The following is a 21,171-nucleotide window of genomic DNA, read 5'->3' as shown; positions in this document are numbered from 1 at the left end:
CAATGGACCTTCGGGCGCAGTAGGGCTCTGCACATAAGCAGGTTAACACCTCAGCTATAACCATGTAAAATTTCATGAAAATGTCTTGATCCGTTCGAAAATGGCAGACTTAGTTCCCCTTATTTTTTTTTTCGTCCTACTGTGTGATGTCAGTATTTCTCTCTGCTGAGATGTGGAGAAAAGAGTGAGAGAGGGCGCTAAAGTAATTTCTATTCGACCATGTTAAGAGTTTGTTTTTATAAACACAGTACAGTCAGTCGTATGGTGAATACCGCAGAGTGAAGACATAAGTTTGAAAGCAACAAGATCCAAGGAAAATCAAAGAAAAAGAAATTTTAATAATGTCACGCCGTAAGTTTGTATTTATGGTTTCTTTTAAAGCATTTGCTTTGGTGGGATATAACATACATATAAAAAAAATCAGTGTCTAAATATGTACATATAGAAATATCTAAAGTGGCCTAACCTACCTACGTATACCTACATATGCATATAATGTGATTTAAAGAAGTGTGGTGTGTTAAGCATTAAGAAGGAAGTTGTGACCTCAAGCAAAGAGTTTTTGGCATTGATCCAAGAACTAACGAAAAACAAATGCTAATGAAAACAACTGGAAAAGGAGAAATTAATGTCTTCCATATAACATTCAGCCAAGAAAAAAAATATAAAACTTTCATATATACCTATTCCCCCGGGCTAAACAAATAACAACAACATTCCAGATTTTGTGTTTAAACACAGAAATCAACGGTTGCCGGGCAGCTGCTTTTCTTTTTCACTGCCTCCTCATATATTACACTGCCTACAGAAACAAAACAGAAATTGTTTTAAATTTAAAAATAAAAAGGAATTTTTCCATTTAAAATATAGTGGAGACTATGTCATATCACAATTTTTACAATTAAATAGACGAACAAATCTGATTATCATCTATTGTTGTAATAACAAGTATATAGTAGAATTGCCTGCCTCTTGTCCCAACCTCCTGCCGGTCTTAGCTACTAGCAATAGTTGTTGTCATTCATCATGGCCTCAAACATTCATGCGAGTACAGCTTACAGCATCATCAGACTGCTGGGCCTGTACCTAACCCGCCCAGCCCGAGCACCATAAGATCACAATGTTTTAATTATCATCATGGTAATCGTCATAATGATCATTTCAATTGTGAGATTTTCGTATTACTTTTTGGTTTCTACAACCATCCATATATACACTTAACAATGGAATTGGAAGAAAACTTTTAAAAAATGATGTCATAGTGCTAGCCTTGTTCGTTGCATGAAATAAAAACAAAATAAAGTTGTTTTTTATAATTCTTATTCCACTTTCTGGAATTCTTGAAGTGATGTTGCTTTTATTTCTTTAAAACATGGTTTACCTAAAAATAAATTTTGTTTGAAATTTATACCTGTCTCCAAAGAATGATTTTCGTAACCAACCCACATCATGCGCAATTATAAGCTAAGAGTTAGATTTCAAAATAAGTCAATTTTAAAGGGGTTGCCAATAAGAGTTAATATAATGTTTAACTAGTAAAAGCGTGCTAAGTTCGGCCGGGCCGAATCTTATATACCCTCCACCATGGATCGCATCTGTCTAGTTCTTTTCCCGGTATCTCTTTTTAGGCAAACATACGATAAAAGAAAAAAAATTGCTACGATATTGGAGCTATATGGTCCGATGGTCCGGACCGGATTTCAGCTAAATCGGATAAGAATTGCGCTCTCTAGTGGCTCAAGAAGTCAAGATTCAAGATCGGTTTATATGGCAGCTATATCAGGTTATGAACCAATTAAAACCATATTTGGCACAACTGTGGGATGTCATAACGGAGCCCTTCTTGTAAAATTTCAGCCAAATCGAATAAGAATTGCGCTCTCTAGTGGCTCAAGAAGTCAAGATCCAAGATCGGTTTATATGGCAGCTATATCAAAACATGGGCCGATATGGCCCATTTACAATCCCAACCGAGCTACACTAATAAGATGTACTCGTGCAAAATTTCAAGCGCCTAGCTTTACTCCTTCGAAAGTTAGCATGCTTTTGACACACAGACGGACGGACATGGTTAGATCGACTTAAAATGTCATGACGATCAAAAATTTATATACTTTATGGAGTCTCAAAGGAATATTTCGAGGTGTTACAAACAGAATGACGAAATTTGTATACCCCCATCCTATGGTGGAGTGTATAAAAACTAGAAATTTTAACAAATAAAAATGTGCCAAATTCGGCCGGACCGAATTTTGGGAGCCCCAGCACCATGGATTGTACTTAAAATTTAAACAAATCATCTTGGTTAAAGAGCACATGCGGACCGTAGAAGGCAAATCGGAATATCGGTTTAAATGGAAGCTAGATCGGGTTTTAGACCAATTTGGACCATATTTACCACAAATGTTAAATCGGCCAATAATTGTGGCTTCCGTGGTCTCAAGACCTTCAACTGGGAAATCGGTTCATATGGTAGCTATATCAGGTTATAGAAAGTCGCTAAAAACACTGCTGCAAAATTTTAGCCAAATCGAATAAAACTGCGGCTTCAAGAGGCGCAAGAAGTTAAATTAGGAGATCGGTTCACATGGCTGTTATATCATGTTATAGACCAATTTAAAACAAACTTACCGTAAGTGTTAAAAATCCTGAAAAAAACACTCCTCGATTTGTGAGCCAAATCGGACTAAAATTGAGGCTACTAAGGACTCAAGACGTCAAATCGAAGGATCACTATATATGGGAACTATATCTCTATCTGGACCAGATATATGGCCCATTTGCAATCTCCAACGACCGACATCAATATGAAGTAACTAAACAGAATTTTAAGCGGATATCTTTATTCTTTCGACCGATATAGTGATTTCGACAGACGTGCAGCTACATCGACTCAGAATGTCAGTACGACCTGCCGCATAGCGACACAACTCGTTAGAGAAGTTTTAACATGGCAGGATCCTTACAAATGGAACCAAAATAAGTAAGGGGCTAACCATCGCTGAAAATGTTTCTGATGTTCACGCCGCGTTTTGAACCCAGGCGTTCGTCGTTATAGGCAAACCTCTTGCCACGATGGGCTCCATACATCACAGCTCTAACCATTTACAATTTCAAAGATATATCTCTACCCGTTTTCAAACGACAGATTTTTGACAAGTTTTTTTCGGTTCGATCCCACTGTGCTACGTTCAGTCTCCAGTTTAGTTTCTGTTCAAAGCATCACGTACATGTATTTGTCGCACAAATCGGCAGCGGCATCCTTACCCCTGAAAATTCCAAGCTGAAAACCCAAAGAGTCCACAGGAAATTTTCAAAAAATGCTGATTTTGAAATCATTTTTGCCCGAAATGAGTACTTTGGGAATTTTTGTGAAAAAATTCGGGCCAAATTTATTTTCAGTTTTTTAAGTACTATTTTATCTGCAAAATTCTGGTTGTTGTTTTAGCCACGTTTCTATATGTGGAGGTGGCGATCCTCGTTTAGCTCCTATATTTGGGCATGCTCGTTCCGGGCCAAAGGACCGATGGCCGCAGGAACAGGGTGGCCATCGGTTACTCAAAGGCGACAATAACTCGCCCTGTCATATCGAGCATAATAGGCACTCAGTATTTATGCAAAAGCCAGTGCCGCTCGGCCTCTCACTGACACTCTCCACTCGATACCGCTGATTGTCCGCGACTGCAAATACAGCTACTCCGTATGGAGCATTCCACTACCCGCAACCTGTGGACGCGCCTAGCAGCTCGCAGCAGCTACACTTCTCTTGATAACAATGAACACCACACAGATCGAAGCTCAAAATTCCAGCCTGTGTGGTGTTCATAGTTATCACGTGCCGGGCGCGACCTTCTGGTGAATAGAACTTGCTCAGTAATTATGGAGGTTATGACAAACCCATTGGTATAAGTTAATATAGGCTCAACAAAGTCAGTATACTCCCAAAAAGATTTGAGTATTTAGAGAGCTAACTGAGCAACCTTAAGGACTTATAAAACCGATCTATTGGTTTGGAAAATTAACCTAAGAGGTTTTCTTGGCCGATTTCCCCAAGACCTTATAATTGTTTAGGGACTTCTTGCACAGGTCCCAGTCTGCACGCAGCTTGTCTTTATATGCCCTATTTTACAGCTTTCCTAAGTCTCCGATTCACTAAAAAGTCTGCGAGCCCTAAGAGGGCAATTTTCCGTATAACTATTCAGGTTCGCTGTCGATTCCATCGATTCGATTCGCTCTCCCTCTAGGCATTCAGCGTGGTGAAAAATATCTGATTTTTAATAATTATTCTATCAAATATCGAATTTGCTCTCTCATTCTCTCTCTGTTTTACTAGGGCTCTCTTTTAGTTGCTAAAAATACACAGAAATTTTACAGCAAAGTATCAGAAAAATTCTTACATTTTCCTTTAACAATTTTTCTATCAAATATCGAATTTGCTCTATTCCCTCTTCTCTGTCTCTCTCTCTCTCTCTATCTGTTTTACTAGGTCTCTCTTTTAGTTGCTAAAAATACACAGAAATTTGACATCAAAGTATCAGAAAAAAATCTTCGATTTTCCTTTTATCTCTCCCTCTGTTTCCCTTCTATTAACTAAAAAAAAGAAAGTTTGGGAATTTTTTTGTCGCACAAATCGCTGTAACTGATTGTCTGAAATTCAGTAAGTCTCGCGTGTGGTAAGCCAAACACAAGTTGAATACCTACGGATACGAGAGGAGGAATACAATTTTACAATTTTATTTTCGGGGTAATGAAGTAGTAAGAAATATCAAAATGTTGACGCTTCATTAATTATTGAAAGCTCTTCTTCTTTATGTTGATTTGATTGAAAATTTTAGGTTGCAGTAAATTCACATAAAATATTTTTTTAAAAAATCAGCAAGCTTGCTTATTTCGTAGATTCAATAATGAAATGAACGACAACTAAAAACATTGGAATGGGTAGCTCAATTTTGATTGTTAATTCACCACTATAAATTTTTGTTTTTTTTTTTTCAAAACCCCAAAGAATTTTTAGGGTGCGTACAGCCATAGAATACAAAATTGCTGAAGCTCTTTGAATAACCTGATTGCAACGCTCTAGTGATTTTGTTTTGGGCGTTTGCCACAGCCTGCTGTTTTCTATACATCCGATCGTAACAAAATGTTTTCAAATATAGCTTTTTAAAGCTGTGTTCAAAAGCGAGTGAGTGGTGCTCACACACGCGCGCACCTCATATATGCAGTATAAAATTTGGGCGCCAATCTAAGACATAATCACTATTTTCAGTTCAGAGATTTACAAAGAATGCTATGAATGTGTGTATGTATGTGTATGTATAAGAATATTTGTTTTTATATTATATCATGTTCTAGAAATTCCAGACAATAACAAATTAAAAAAACATAACAGGTAGACAATTGATTTCGTCTTGTTTTTTTGTTTATTGTATTCCAATTTGCATATCTTAAACAGTGACTCGGGGTGACGAGAGTGTTACGTGGTCAGCTGATGAAGAAATGTCAACAACAAGATAACTCAAATGTTTAAATTTTTTCGTTCTCAGAGTGTCACGATGTTATTGATTGATTTTTAACAATAATTTCTTCAAAATATAATTTTAATAGGATTTGGTTTTAATTAATTTTTTTATAAAATTGTTTAAAATTTATTTAAAAACAAGCTATAGTCCAATTCGGACCATAAATACTGAAGATTGTAGAAGTCATGTAAGTCCATTCGGATGAGAATTGCGCTTGTAGGGGCTCAAGAAGCAAAATCGGGAGATCGGTTTATATGGGAGCTGTATCAAGCTATTGATCGATTCAGACCATATTGGACATGTATGTTGAAGGTCATGGAAGATGAGAATTGCGCCCTCTACAGGCTCAAGAAGTCAAGATCCCAGATCAGTTTATATGGCAGCTATATCAGGTTATGTACCGATTTGCGCCATACTTAGCACAGTTATTGGTTATGAACCGATTTAAACCATACTTATCACAGTTGTTAGAAGTGATACCAAAACACTACGTGCAAAATTTCAGTCAAATCGAAAGAGAATTGGGCCCTCTAGAGGCTCAAGAAGTCAAGATCCCATATTGGTTTATATGGCAGCTATATCAAAACATGAAGCAATCTGGCACATTTACAATCCCAACCGACCGACACTAATAAAAAGTAAATTTCAAGCGCCTAGCTTTACTCCTTCGAAAGTAAGCGTGCTTTTGACAGACAGACGGACGGACATGGCTAGATCGACTTAAAATGACATGACGATCAATAATACATATATTTTATGGGTTTTTAGACGCATTTTTCGAGGTGTTACAAACAGAACGACGAAATTAGTGCACCCCATCCTATGGTGGAGGGTATCAAAATTGTGGGTTATGTTAAGTTGTTGTTGTAGTCAGTTTTCGCGTTTTTGGGTAGGTTCCTACCAAAATTTGTAGATTTTTATTCTCTTGGCAGGTTGGTAGACTGTCCTCCAATATTTATTACTGGAAAAACGCCGGGGATATATCACGTCTTGTGCTTACATGAGGTCCCTGGTCCTTGATGGAGCTTCATCGCCAAAAATTTAATTAAGTTCACTTGCAGAATATTTGGTAGCTTTCGGCTACAACAACCTCCTCAAGCATAGTATGCGCCAGCCAATGTTCTCTCTCGGAGAAGCGATCGGTTTCGGTGCCAGGTGCTTCCTCAGCTTCTTCTCGGCATATATAGTATCCAGAATGGAACTGTGGCCATATCCGTCCTCTTTCAACATGTTGATTTAAGTCAGCTTTAACGTAACCATGACGGCAGAGTTCGAACATGCCTTTTGATTGTCAATACTTGCTTTAATCTGAAATGCGTAACATAACAAATAGAATTTTTAATTACATCTAGATAGCACATCAGAGGAAACTCTTAATTTTTAGCACGCAACCCCGCATTCTCTTAATTTAATTCAAGTTGAACAAAAAGATCAATGAACGTTTAATTTATGTACAAAAACCTCCTAGGGTTCGCGCTTGTTTGAAGCTGTAAGCCAGTGTAAATATACTAGAACACAAAGGCAAGAGTATAAGTGCTGGTGAGTGAACGATAGAGAGTGAGAGAGCAGAAAAGGGGAAACTAATTTACGTTGTTTTGAGATCCATTGTTTGTCATGTCGTTGTTAACAACATAGCGCGAAACAAAACTTTGGGCAAGAGCAACAAACGACCCCAAATTCCCATTCCCTCGAACATACACACGCAGGCACTCATTTGAGTCTACCTTTTTTCTTTTTTAAGTCAGAGACACTTATCTAAGTCTACCTTGTTTCTTTTTTTGTTTTGTTATTCTTCAAAACTCTTTTTGTTCTTTATTGTTAGGAGGGGGTACAGTTATATTGCTCGTTTTTAGCTTATATAAAAAATATTTTTTTCTTCTTTTTCAGAAATCGACACACCTGATAGCTTGAGCTACCAATTCTTCCCAGTGTCCGGAGGAGTATTTACTTTCAAAGTCCGCTGTGGCCATGATGCCCATTTGGCCTTGGCCCCTGCCCCCGTTGAGGCTGATCCCATGTATGAAGTCTTCATTGGTGGCTGGGAGAACAGCAAGTCTGTCATTCGTAAGAATCGTCAAAAGCCCGATGTGGTAGAAGCCCCCACTCCTGGCATTTGCAATGCTGGCGAATTCCGCGGTTTCTGGATCCGTTGGCACGACAATGTCATCGCGGTTGGTCGCGAGGGTGAGGCTTTGGCTTTCATGACCCATTCCGATCCCGGTTTGTTCCCCATACAATTCGTTGGTATTTGCACCGGCTGGGGAGCTAGCGGCACTTGGTTGATTGATGGTAAGAAGCTTTGAAAACTTTAAAATGCTTTAAAGGGGACTTAAAATAAATATGCATTATTTTCTATTCGCGTAGATGAACCTCCAGCAGCCGCGGTATCTGCTCCCATGGGCTTTTCCGCACCCATGCCCGGCGGTGGCAGTGGCCACTGGGTACCAGCTGAAGGTGGCAATGTTCCTCCCCAAGCTGTGCAAGGTGGTTTCGATGGCAGCGAGCAATTGTATATTGCACGTGCCCAACACGAAGGCGATCTTGTTCCCGGCAAGCTACATCCTTCCCATGGTGTCTGCTATGTAGCCTATGGCGGTGGCGAACATGGACACAATCAATATGAAGTATTATGCGACGGCCATGGCTTGTGGGTCCCCGTCAACGATGGCAACATTCCAGCTAATGCCGTGCAGGCTGGTAACTCTGCCGATGGCGAACCTTTGTTTATTGGCCGTGCCACCCACGACGGCACCATTACTGTTGGCAAGGTACAACCCTCCCATGGTTGTTGCTACATTCCTTATGGCGGTGAAGAGTTGGCCTACAAGGAATTCGAAATCTATGTTGAACAATAGATATGTCACTGCGCAATACCCCCCAAAAAAAACCCAGCCCTATAGAAGACACCCTTTGGCACTCTAATAGGATAATTTCGCACAAGACTCCAGTCAATTTTGTTGTTATGTAGCATCACCAGCAGCAGTATTAGCGCTTGCTCCAAACAAATGCTCATACATACAAACAAACATATGCCTCCCTCGAATTACACTCGAAGTTATATTCTGTTGTTAGCAGAAGTCAATTAAAAAAAAACTCAAGAATCTTATTTATATTAAAGGTATTAATTTATATACACATATATATATATATGTACATATAATTTGCAAAATATTTGTCAATAATAAAGATGAACAAAATGTCGAGATATTTGTTTGCATTACCAGGCGACAATATGCCATGAAGTTGCCTTTAACCTAAAACCAAACATGTGGCAACTCTAAAATAATATAAGCATAGATAAATTACAATATATTGATCATGCAACAATTCCAATTGTATTGAAATTGGAGACAGTGAGTTTCGTTAGGCGCTTCGACATCCTTCTTCAATTTGGCCAAGATCGGTTCAGATTTGGATATAGCTGCCTTATAGACCGATCTCTCGATTTAAGGTCTTGGGCCCATAAAAGACGCATTTATTGTCCAATTTTGCCAAAATTTGTGAGAGTGAGTTGCGTTAGGCCATTCGAAATCCTTCTTCAATCGGTCCAGATTTGGATATAGCTGCCATTAAGACCGATCTCTCGATTTAAGGTTTTTGGGCCCAATTTAGGACAGAGAGTTAAGTTAAGACCTTCGACAACTTTCTGCAATAGGCGATTTCACTGGAATTTGACACAGTGACTTATGTTAAGCTTTTCGAAATCTGTGTCGTATATGGTTCCGATCGGCTTATTTTTAGATATAGCTACTACAAAACAATGTTTTGTTATACACAATTGAACAATGACTTGTACTTGTACAGAAATAGACAATCCGACACTGAATGTGTCCTTTAAGATACATTGCGCTTGTAGAGGGCGTAACTTTCATCCGATTAGACTAACATTTTGTGCAGTGATTTCTCTCATGACTATCAACTGACTTTATTATCCTTGGTTTTATTTGGTCTGTGCATTGATATTGCTTCTATATGAGATCGATAGGAGATCAATCACCAGATTTTTACTTCTCATTTTCGTTTGAAATACAGGTGATCTAAAATTAACGATAGTATCGATGTTTATTTTAAAACTATCGAATGTTGCGATTAACGATAGTATGCCAGCTCTAGTGCCCAGTTGTCACATTAAGGGAAATTTCCCCAAACAGGGGACTTTTTTTCGTGATCGGGGAAAATTTTTTCTTATTTGAGGTACGGAAGTGTTAATGGGGGGAAAATTGGGGATTTTCTTGGAGACATTTTATCAGCACAGTTTATAATTTTATTTTCTGAATTATAAGAATTTTCTTTATGTTTATTGCTGGCCAATACCCTTGGTTAGGTGTGAATGAATAGTAAGCTGGTGTGACTGGTGTTTACTGCAGAAACGCATCTCCCGGGATACGAATTTTTATATGAACATTATATATATAGAGCATAGAAAAAACAAACAAACACACACGGACAGTATAAGTAACTCGTGTGCCTTCGTACATTGCGTTGTTTTTATTTGACACTTGGTTTATTGGTCGGGATTTACTACACCTCATGCAAACACAATTTTTTATTTTTAACTGTGTTAGTGTGCCCATCTCTGCTTTAGACAATCGTACTTAAGCAGGAATGTTTTCAACAACGTTAGGTTTGTCAAGGGCATCGAATATTGATCTGCGACCCCAAAAAGTATATATATTCTTAATCCGTTCCTCCGTCTGTCTGTCGAAATTACGATAGCGATCGAAAGAATGAAACTATCTTCTTTAAATTTTCGGCCATTCGGTTCAGATTTTGATACAGCTCCCATTTAAAGTGGTCTTTCGACTTTCCTTTTGGGAATTTTATTAGGGGAAAAACATTGTAATTGGGGATGTTTTGGAGAAATTTTTGGGATCTCTCTCAAAAAAAGTCTGGCAACCGTGGTCGTGCCTACAAAAGCAAGATAATAACCACCCACTTCAGTGTGTTTGCAAAAACAAAAAATTGAACGCACGCAGAGCCTCGTTTCGTGTGTGTCACACGAAATACAAGACTTCTTCGCGTTTTTTATGCTTGGAAAGTTGTTATTGTTATGGAGATTAAACGAGTGCGTTCAACGTGACAGAAGATCGCCTATGCGCTACGGTGATCTCCCACTAAAATAGTTCTTCTGCACCAATTACTGCCTGTATAAAATAAAAGACATTGGTCATTTAAAATTTCTGTTTTAATTTCTCATGTTTTTTTTATTTTGTTTAATATTTCATGTTATACGTATGTATGTATGCCAGAGTGTGATGCATGGCTTCAATAACTTTTGTTTAATTTGCACTGGTTTTTTTGCTGGATGTTGGTCTATACATACGCATTTATATCGGGTCATTGTGTGATAATGGTGGTGGTGGTGGTGGTAGGGGGTGGGTGTCTGTCTGCGTGTGGGCGCTGTGGGCTTGTATGTTTATGATTTATAAATTCTATTTAAAAAGGATTAAGTACGCAGCATACTATATATGTTGTATGTATGTATGTATAGTGGAATAATTATTAAATCGTTTGTCTCTCATTTTTGTTTTTTCAATAAACTTCATTTTCTTTTTATCCTTTTCATTGATTAATTTAATATTTTGGATTACTATAAATATGAAGTATGTATTTATGTTTCTTGTATGCCATTCTAGGTATGTATTAATATGTATATACATACGTACCTATGTACTAAACGTAAATATGTATATGTTACTTGAGTTTAAACGTTTTTGTTTCTTTTAATTTTGTTTTTACTTATATCCTTTTTTGTTTTTCTTTTGTTTTAAAGCAGTTTAACTTGAGTTTAAGGAAATGTTTATTTTTTTTTTGTTTTTGTTTTATGTATGTATGTATTTTGTGTGTACTATGTGTGTTGCTTGTTTGTATTTTTGTATGCATATGTATGTAATAATTGAACTAAAATTGATTTTTTTTGTTTTTAATAATCCTAACGAAAGTAGTTTTGGGAATATTTTTATTGAAAAAAATAACAAGCAAAAGCCCTTTAAGTTTGGCTGAGTCGAACGTTGAATACCCACTACCATAAATATTGTCCAAAGCTCTTCTTATCACACACTTCAGTTTTAATGAAAGTTCTAAGCACCAAACTTGCACCATATCCGACATGGTTATAAGGCAGCTGAGAGCATGACATAATTACCAGGTAATGTACCGTTAACTGCTGAATACAATTTTTTCTCACGAAGTGCACTATCTGTCAACGAGTTTTGGTTGTGTGTGTGTATTATAGTTAAGAACCATGCACACACAAACAACGAAAAAATGCGCGAACTAGTAACGTATACAAAATCAGAGTTGCACTAATCACTGATTTTGACGGATAGTGCACTCAATATTTTGTTGTTGGGCAACTGCCACTACCTGTAAATGAATATATCGTGTATCATTCGACGCACGCTTTCAATGAGTAAATATGTTACATTCTTTCTCTTTTAGTTTTGTCATTCAAATTAAATGTTTACACCATATCTTTTAGTAAACGGCTATAAGATTAGCCGCTTAGCTAAACGGGGATAGCTTTTTTCTACATAACAAACTAAGGTTTGGTATTCTATTCTACTTTCGCAATAGCCGCTGAGATTTGTAATTGTTCCGCGAGCGAAATTTGATAGGAATCAAATGTTTTTATTTCCATACCAAAACACGTTTCTTTATATGCACTTATTGTTTTCTCTATTTTATATACTTTTTCTCAAATAAATAAAGGAAACCGAACCATTGAAACCAATTAAAATGATACCGGCAATGGTTTCAAGTGTTGCCACTTTATTTTTTTTTTTTGCAATTTTCCTCACTATAAACAGAGTACTATTTTTCCGCCCTTTTTAGCCAACGTTTCGCCGACGTTTTTTTATATGGAGTTTGACACCATTGCTGTTGCCACTTTCATTTTTTTTTGCAATTTTCCTCACTATAAATAGAGTACTATTTTTCCGCCTTTTTCAGCCCACGTGACGTCGACGTTTTTTATATGGAGTTTGACAGCATTCCGCTTGAAAAGCTGAACAGAATACTCAGCTTAATGGGTAAATAAATTACTGTTGTGTGTTGTTGTTTGACTTTAGTTTAGGCGAAGAAATAATTTTCCCTAAAGACAAAATTTTTAATTTTCTATAAAGACAAAATTTCAATGACATTTTCCCTAAAGACAAAATTTCTTCACTAAAAATAATATTGAAATTTTCTCTAAAACAATTGGAATTTTCTTTCAAAAATGATAACCGTTCGTTCGAGTAACACAAGTTTATTGGCTGTGACTGTAAGTTCATAAAATTTCTTCTAGTTTTGTCAAAATCATAGGGTGGTGGGTATCCGTAATTTGGGCCAGGTCGTACTTTAGTGCTGTAAACCAAAGCGGATTTAAAAAGGTGGCCTCACGCGAACAGCTGTTAACAGCTGGCCTGGTTTGACGGTATTAAGATGCCAGGATATTGTTTGCATTCTCTTTGTTGTCATCTTCTATCTCGCACATTCTCTGCTCATGTACGCACACGCACACATATTTTTTTGTGTATGTTGGCAAAACGTCGATCAGCTTGATGGCAAGATGGCGGATTGCACCATATGATTTATGGTTGTTGTACAAATGAGACCACCTTTAATTGTTTCGCCATGGCTGTAAACTTGTTATATGATTTTGGTTTATTGGTTTCACACGAAGACCGAGCGTCGAAAATAGTTTTAGAATGTTTTTTTTTTGTGTTTAAAATTTTCGAAAATTAGGAAAACAGTTGGTTTTTCATTAATAATGGCGGTGATTGGTGTTGGTGTTTATTTGTTTGTTTTATGTTTAGTTGAGTTGTTTTACTGACAAGACTTTAGCATTGAATTGTTGGTTTGTGTTAACAGTTTTCTTTGTTTTTTCTTCTTCTTCTGGCATTTTTTAAAATTGTTATATTAGTCTTTAGGGGTATTGTTGTTGCTTTTAGATTTAACAAAGAAATTATTAAATATTAAATATATTTTTTTGTTATGTTTTAGGTTTCTCATATATGTATGCATGTGTATATATTAAAGTATATCAAACATTTTGCAAATGAGTTGGTATTTTCTTCATAATTAGTTGGGTTTTAAGGTTTTCTGTTTTTTGGTTCTTAAAAATTAAAATTAATAATAATATCCATTAGTTTAACAAATCTAAGCTTTTTGCTTCTTCTCTTGCGCTAAGGTTGTCATCATCCTCGACATTCATTCATCATTCAATAATTAAACAATAATAATAATTATTATTATGTATATGGTATTTATAGATAATAATTATAGTTAGTTACTATTAAAAAATATGGATCATTTCACATTTTGTTGTTTTAGTGTTTTTGCTTTCTTTCTTGTTTCATGATAAAAATTAGGATAAAAGTTATATTAATAATAATAAATATGTAGATCGTATATTTGAACTAAGTTTACATATTATGTATGCATGTATGTATATATTTAATCAATTTATTTGAAGTTCCATCTCTAGTATATCTTCTTTTTTTGCCTGCCATGACGTACGTTATGTTTGTTTCCTTTTTTGACAACGACGCATGTATGCATGGATGTGTTGTTGTGTTATATCTAAAGTTTAGTTGAATTTTATGTGTTGTTTTAAAACACCAAACATGGAATTAGTTCTTTTGCGTGTGCAAAGACCACTGGGCAAACTGTTCCTGCCACTGGCTACTGGCTGCTGTGTTGGTCTGCAATAGATTAGAATTAAAAAAGAAAGAAAAATATGACGACATTTATCTCTAAATTGGCAAGAGTTTATCGCATAAATTATAAACAAAAAAAAAAAATGACAGCGACCAAAGAGGCACTGACAAATAGCTAGCTATGACTAATACAGATAGGTATTGTTATGTACTGAAGAAAGAAAAAAGGAATGCTATTATACTAATTGACAAAATTGTCTGCATTTCATTAGCCGTAAGTCGTTTCTTAGTAAACATAAATTTCCCCAAAACACTAAGACTATACCCTGAATTTATATTGAACATATAGGCGACTCTATATACCATAGGTATATCATAGTTTATTTTTAAAATTTGAAATGATTCAGAAATCTTATGATTTTAGCCAAGCTATGCTGGACCAACATGCAGCAGCATGATGGCACCAACACTTGTTATAGAGAAGGTTTACCAAACTATTAAATAAATCATTTCTTTTCTCCAAAAATAAGCACATACACACACACGCCAAAAACGAATCAAGAGATGAAGTCAGCGGGATAATAGCAGGTGTGAGTGAGGGCTTTGCTAAATGCGCTATTACACGGCATGTAGATGTCTTATGACATGTCACTTTTTGCATTCACAGGTAATTGAAAATGTTTGTCCCTGCTACAACAAGAACCTCAGCACTGGATAGCTGTGAGCATCACACAGGCTGGAACATTGAGGTGTTCATTGCTGTCATGAGTAACATAGCTGCGAGCTACCGGGCGCGTCCACTGGTTGCGGATAGTGGAATGCTCCGTACGGAGTAGTTGCAACGGTAGTCGCGGACAATCAGCGGTATCGAGCGGAGAGTCTCAGTAAGAGGTCGGGCTGCACCGGTTCTTGCTCAAATACTGAGTGTCTATGATGCTCGATGCGACAAGGCGAATTATTGGCACCTTTAAATAACCAATAGCCACCCTGTACTCGTGGCGATCGGCTACTCACCACATTTCGTGGGGTAGCACCAACACTAATAAGAGGGGCCAGGCCCTGGCACTTCTTGAATACTAACGACCTAATAACACTTAATATTGGTAACACCGCTACCTTTGGTAATAGGATTAGGGAGGAGGAATTAGATGTGACGATATGTTCGGAAAATCTAATCGATGAGGTTCAGGATTGGAAGGTCTCCATGGATCACTCTTTCTCTGACCATCGCTACATTAGGTTTAGAATAGCACGGCCAGCCCCGAATCCGATAAGTTTCCGGAATACGTTGAAAACCAACTGGAAAAAATTCGAAAGACTACTCAGAAGAAGACTTGGGCAAGATAATTTAGATTGTCCAAGAAATAGAAGACATTGACGAAAATGTCAACAGGATTACGACTGCACTGGTGGGGTCCTTCGAAGATAGTTGTCCTCTTCGGGAAAGGAAGTCAGCCCAAGAAAAACCCTGGATGACCGGGGAGATTCGCCGTAAAAAACGGAATTTATGGTGAAGGAATCCTTGAGGAGCTTCAAACCATTTATGTCACCCGGACCTGGGTGTTCCGGAGTTACTACAGAAAGAGGCAGACTATCTGGCGCCTCGTCTGGCGAAAATTTTCACAGCGTGCCTAGGAATTGTATATACTCCGAAAGCCTGGCAGGAGGCAAGGGTGGTGTTTATACCCAAGCCCGCCAAGGCAAGTTATGCGACACCAAAGGCCTACAGACCCACAAGCCTTACGTCCTTTCTACTCAAAACTATGGAACGTATTGTGGACACCATGATAAAGAGTAGGACATCCAGCGAACTGCTCAAAAGCAAACAGCATGCCTATGTCAAGGGAAGGTCGGTGGAGACTGCCCTGCAAGAGGTTGTGCATAAAATAGAAGAATACTTCGATGCCAAAACGTACACACTGGCGGTATGCATTGACATCGAGGGGGCTTTTAACAATGTGCGGACCGACACTCTGATCCAATCCTTAGACCACTACTGGGTGGACCCGGTCCTTAGAGACTGGATAAACCATATGCTAAGGAACAGGTGGATAAATTGTGTGTCCTATGGCATAAATATAAGGGTGAAAGTGGCACAGGGCACGCCACAGGGGGCCATTTTATCGCCCATCCTATGGGCGACCACCATAAATGACCTATTACGGATGCTGACTGAGGAGGGATTTGAACCCGTCTGCTACGCAGGCGATGTTATAATACTTCTAAGGGGTAAGGATCCGAACCAGCTACGCAGAAGGGCAGAAAGGGTCTTGAATATGACATATAACTGGGCTAGACCCAGAGGTCTCAATGTTAACACAACAGAGAAGACTGCAAATATGCCTGTTCACGAGGAAGACGAAGGTGGGCCGTAGGCTCGAAATGGGGCCTGAATCCGAGGAACGTCCACTGGCTCTACAGGAACGTGATTAGACCAATACCTACTTACGCCTCAGTAGTTTGGTGGACTGCTATGGAGAAAAAGTGCAACTTAAGGACCATACAACAGGTTCAGAGAACATGTTGTCATGGCATAGGCGGAGCGATGAGGACTACGCCCACTAGGGCACTGGAAACTATGAGAAGACGCGGCTATTACTGAAAGGAAGCAAGAAGGAGGTCAGCATAGCTTTTGGTATCATAACGGGACACATAGGACTACGAGCTCACTTATGTAAAATTGGTGCGGCAAGCAACTTAGGGGAGTGGTATTGAAAACAATTAAGGATTTTGTAAGTAGCACGGAATTCCTAACTTCAAATTTTTCTTTTAAAGGTTACTTTATAGTTTTTAGATCGCACAACAAGCCGATTACTGGCTTAGGTGTATGCCCATAGTGGCATGGGGCGGATTAATATCTGCACCCTCATTGAACCTAACTTAGCCTAACCTAAGGTGGGTGCGTCCAGAGGGATCTGGGACCTACCATATAGCGTATTTAGATCCACAATACCTTGTCAACCTAACCTAAGCATTTATAAAATATCATTTTAATACACTCTTAATATTCATGGGAATTCACTGGAATAATGGATTATACTAGTTTTCATATTTTTCTACTCCGTATTTGACCAATAGCTTCATGTATGAGGTTATAAAACCTAGTTTCCGTTTTTAAATGCAATATATTTATTATATTTACATACAAATGTCCTGTATTAGAATGGTTTGATTATTCGTTGTACGATATTTCGAAACAATTTATGTACTACACCCTAATAAACACAAACTTTTTAAGTTGGGATAAAGAATTATTTGTTTACCTTATCCGTCCAGTCGACATTAATTGATTGTGGGTCATCAAAATCTGTAAATATGTATTAGAAAAAAGTATAGAAAAAATGTATGAAACAACATATTTATGACCCATTAAGAAATCATTATCATCATATAGAACATAAGTGAAGAAAGAAAGAGAAAAAACTGCACAATTCTAGGTGTATGTATGTAGTTTAGGAGGGTATGTACTACTATTTTTACTAATTACCACTACACTCAACAAAATCTTTCTCTCTAACGTCATGAAATTTTGGTTTGTTTTTTTCACTTTTAGGTTATGGCATTTTACATAGAATGTCTAAAGAAAAAGGTCGATTAGGCGCTGCTATGCTATATGGAATGGTATGGTATTCAAATAAGAAAAGAAGAGGCAAATAATTCATCAACATATGTACAACCGGCCAACAAACAAACAAACCTAAATATGCTAAAGGCAGCTTTAAAAAGAATGAGTTCATGTTTTTAATATTTTGAAGGTTTGTGTGATTGGCATAAAACTACATCACCAATATCTATACCAATAAAGGTGTCCGTTTTATTTAAGAACTAACGGTGCTATTGCTCGATAGCAATCCAAAGCAAAGTGCAAAAATAAAACAGACCCCAAGTGACTGAGTGATTGGCCGGGTCTTGTGATATGATCCACAGGCACTTGTATATATTTTTTTTGATATGGCAACTATGTCAACTAAGCGGAGAGTCAATGGGAAATTTGTTTGAAATTGACACTGACTGAGATGCAGTCGATGATTGGTTGAGTGGTAGGAAGGGGTAACGAACAAACAAATAAAAATTTGTACCTTTTTTTGTTTTGGTTTTGATTTTTTGGAACAAATAACAACAACAAATAGTAGTAACAGATGGGTTTGGTTTCTTTTTTGGTTTTTTTTTTGCTTATAAACTCAAACTATATTTCAAAAGATGGGCGTGCATAATCAACTGCAGTTCATCGATTGTCTCACCGATTTCATGCAACAGAGGAAAGCCAGCATCTGCATCGTCTATAAGCACTTCGGGATAATGTTTATAGCCCATGACACGATTAATGTGGGCATGTTCCTCATCAATATCGAAATCAGAATCTAATTCAACTTCTTCGGTGTCGTGGTCAAAGTGAAATTCAAAATTCAAATTGGAGGGGCACATTCCTCCTGCTCCTCCTGGTGTTTGGTGATGGTGATCGGGAATATCGCCAGTATGCTGCTGCTGGTGTTGTTGTTGTTGTAGACGTATACTTGATATGCCACTATCGCCTAGGCTAAGGCCAAAATTGTAATCCATATCGAAATTATCGTAAGCCTCGTCCGCTTCCTCGGCCGATTCATCACCTTCTATGTGACGAAGTATGTCTACTGGCATTCAAAGGTATTAGTTAAAGGGGTTTCTTAAGATACAATCAAAGAGTAGTAGTGGTAGTTTTGTTGCAAATCAAAAACCAATAAGATAGATAAGTGGTTATATGTAGATGCCCGCCCATGCACGCATATGCAAGGTTTTGAGGGCTATTTTGCTTGTGTTGTTTTAATTAGGATACAAGTACGAACGATAACGACAACGATAACAAGAATATGCACATTGAATAGTCGGTAGAAAATAGATCATATAATCAATCAGTCTAACAATTGCTGTGATGATGTCTGTGTTTCCTACGTCTATTTGGAAAGTAATCTAAAATATCATGTAAAAAAATCCAAAAAGAAAGAAAGCCAGAAATTCCATTACAACAAAACATTGCAATCAACATAGCCAACCAAGAGCATAGAGGAGATCTTTTTGGGAAAGAGGTCTGTGCTGGTGTGTGTGTGTGTGTAGGAATAGTTTTGAGTAGAAACCACACTTACCTAAAGGCATTATAAAGCGGGCCTGCGAAGGGCTTAACCTTTGTACTGCAAAGACACATAATTGAACACAGACACGCACACACACATATATACACAAAGAGCCAGAGAAAATCCAGAGACACACAAGAAGAGCACACGAAATATACAAGTTATTTGTGAGAGAGGACAATAATAATTTTAGGCTATTACAGCCTACTGGCAATACCACAATGAGCAAGTGAGCTTTACATACGATTTTGGGGCCATAAGCATAAGTGGCAATTGAAGAAAATATTATGCAACAACAAATGCTTTTGTTCTAAGCCTTTTTTGCAAACACTTTGTAATGTTTTCCATTTTATGAAAAACTTGCAATAAATATGTTGTTCTAGGCTAAAATAGTAGATGGTACATAATAAATTAAAAACTTGTTCCAATTTATTTAAAAAAATTAAAGACAAATAAAGTGGACAAAATCGTCTTACAATGAAAGAAAAATGCTCGTCAAAAATTAATTTATAAAAATAAAAAGATATAAATAGATAAAAACTATATAAATATATAAATAAACAAGTAAAGCGTGCTATATTCGGCTGGGCCGAATCTTATATACACTCCACCATGTATTGCATTTGTCAAGTTATTTTCTCAATACCTCTTTTTTGGCAAACAATAGATAAAAGAAAAGAATGGATTTAATATTGGAGCTATATCAAGTTAAGGTTCGATTCGGACCATAATTGAATTAAATGTTGATAGTCTCTCATTGTGTAAACTTTCAGCCAATTGGAATAAGAATTGCGCCCGTTAAAGGCTCAAGAAGTAAAATAGAGAGATCGGTTTATATGGGGGCTGTATCAGGCTATAGACCGATTCGGATAATAATTACGCCCTCTAGTGGCTCAAAAAGTCAAGGTTCAAGATCGGTTAATAAGGCAGCTATATCAGCTTATGGACCAATTTGAGCCATATTTAGCACAGTTATTAGAAGTCACAACAAAATACGTAATGCAAATTTTCAGCCAAATCGGATAATAATTACACCCTCTAGTGGCTCAAGAAGTCAATATTCAATATCGGTTTATATGGCAGCTATATCAGGTTATGGACCGATTTCAACCATACTCAGCACAGTTGTTGGAATTCATAAAATCACCTCATGCAAAATTTCAGCTAAATCGGATAAGAATTGTGGCCTCTAGTGGCTCAAGAAGTCAAGATTCAAAATCAGTTTTTTGAATGGCAGCTATATCAAAATATGGACCGACAATCCCAACCGATCTACACTAATAGGAAGTATTTGTGCAAAATTTCAAGCGACTAGCTTTACTCCTTCGAAAGTTAGCGAGCCCTCGACAGACAGACGGACGGATGGACATGACTAGATCGACTTAATATGTCATGACGATCAAGAATTTATGGGGTCTTAGGAGAATATTTCGAGGAGTTACAAACAGAATGATGAAATTGGTATACCCCCATCCTATGGTGGAGGGTATAAAAATTATAAAATAATAAATAAATGAATTTAACATCACTAAACAGCCATCGTGGCGCAGAGGCTAGCATGTCCACCTATGACGCTGAAAGCCTGGGTTCGAATCCTGGTGAGAACATCATGAACATTTGTAGCGGTGGTTATCCCCTCTGGAGACATTAGGGGGGAGGTACTGTACCATTTGGTATGGCAGCCATGTAAAAATTTTTTCAAGGTCTCGCACTGCGGCACGCCGTTCCTAATCGGCAATAAAAAGGAGGCCCCTTATCATTGAGCTTAAACTTGAATCGGACAGCACTCATTGTTATGTGAGAAGTTAGCCCCTGTTCCTTAATGGAATGTTCATGGGCAAATTTGCAATGCTGCCGATATTTATAAGGTACAATGCCATGTAAAAACTTCTCCCCAAAGAG

The 21,171-nt window shown here is 37.5% G+C and overlaps 2 protein-coding genes across 12 annotated transcripts in view; one reads left to right on the top strand and one right to left on the bottom strand.

The window, feature by feature from the left end:
- Nucleotides 1-242: 242 nt before the first annotated feature.
- On the top strand, nucleotides 243-8,720 carry LOC106080941 (uncharacterized). The gene is made up of 3 exons (XM_013242570.2): nucleotides 243-351; nucleotides 7,407-7,808; nucleotides 7,884-8,720. The coding sequence occupies exons 1-3, from the start codon at nucleotides 342-344 to the stop codon at nucleotides 8,372-8,374; spliced, it is 903 nt and encodes a 300-aa protein (XP_013098024.1). The 5' UTR covers nucleotides 243-341; the 3' UTR covers nucleotides 8,375-8,720.
- A 1,969-nt stretch (nucleotides 8,721-10,689) lies between these two features.
- Nucleotides 10,690-21,171, bottom strand: part of LOC106080927 (dystrobrevin beta) — a 39,661-nt gene continuing 29,179 nt past the window's right edge. For 5 of the 11 annotated variants that reach the window (XM_013242536.2, XM_013242532.2, XM_013242534.2 and 2 more), the window contains 4 exons: nucleotides 19,282-19,326; nucleotides 18,403-18,792; nucleotides 17,425-17,468; nucleotides 10,690-14,206 (listed from right to left, as the gene is read on the bottom strand). In XM_013242536.2, the coding sequence (XP_013097990.2) occupies nucleotides 14,135-14,206; nucleotides 17,425-17,468; nucleotides 18,403-18,792; nucleotides 19,282-19,326 (551 nt within the window). In that variant the 3' untranslated portion in view covers nucleotides 10,690-14,134. The other 6 variants (XM_013242538.2, XM_013242540.2, XM_013242539.2 and 3 more) reach the window with 4 other exon arrangements.

Source organism: Stomoxys calcitrans, chromosome 5, assembly GCF_963082655.1.
Source record: "Stomoxys calcitrans chromosome 5, idStoCalc2.1, whole genome shotgun sequence".
In the NCBI taxonomy this organism is placed as follows: domain Eukaryota; kingdom Metazoa; phylum Arthropoda; class Insecta; order Diptera; family Muscidae; genus Stomoxys; species Stomoxys calcitrans.
Note: the sequence above shows the minus strand (reverse complement) of the source record. Positions and strands in the feature narration are given on the sequence as shown.

What these genes read in the sequence shown, in the direction of transcription:
- LOC106080941 (XM_013242570.2), top strand. An exon ending in CGGCACTTGGTTGATTGATG is followed by an intron (nt 7,809 to 7,883) that starts GTAAGAAGCTTT and finishes CTATTCGCGTAG; the next exon opens with ATGAACCTCCAGCAGCCGCG.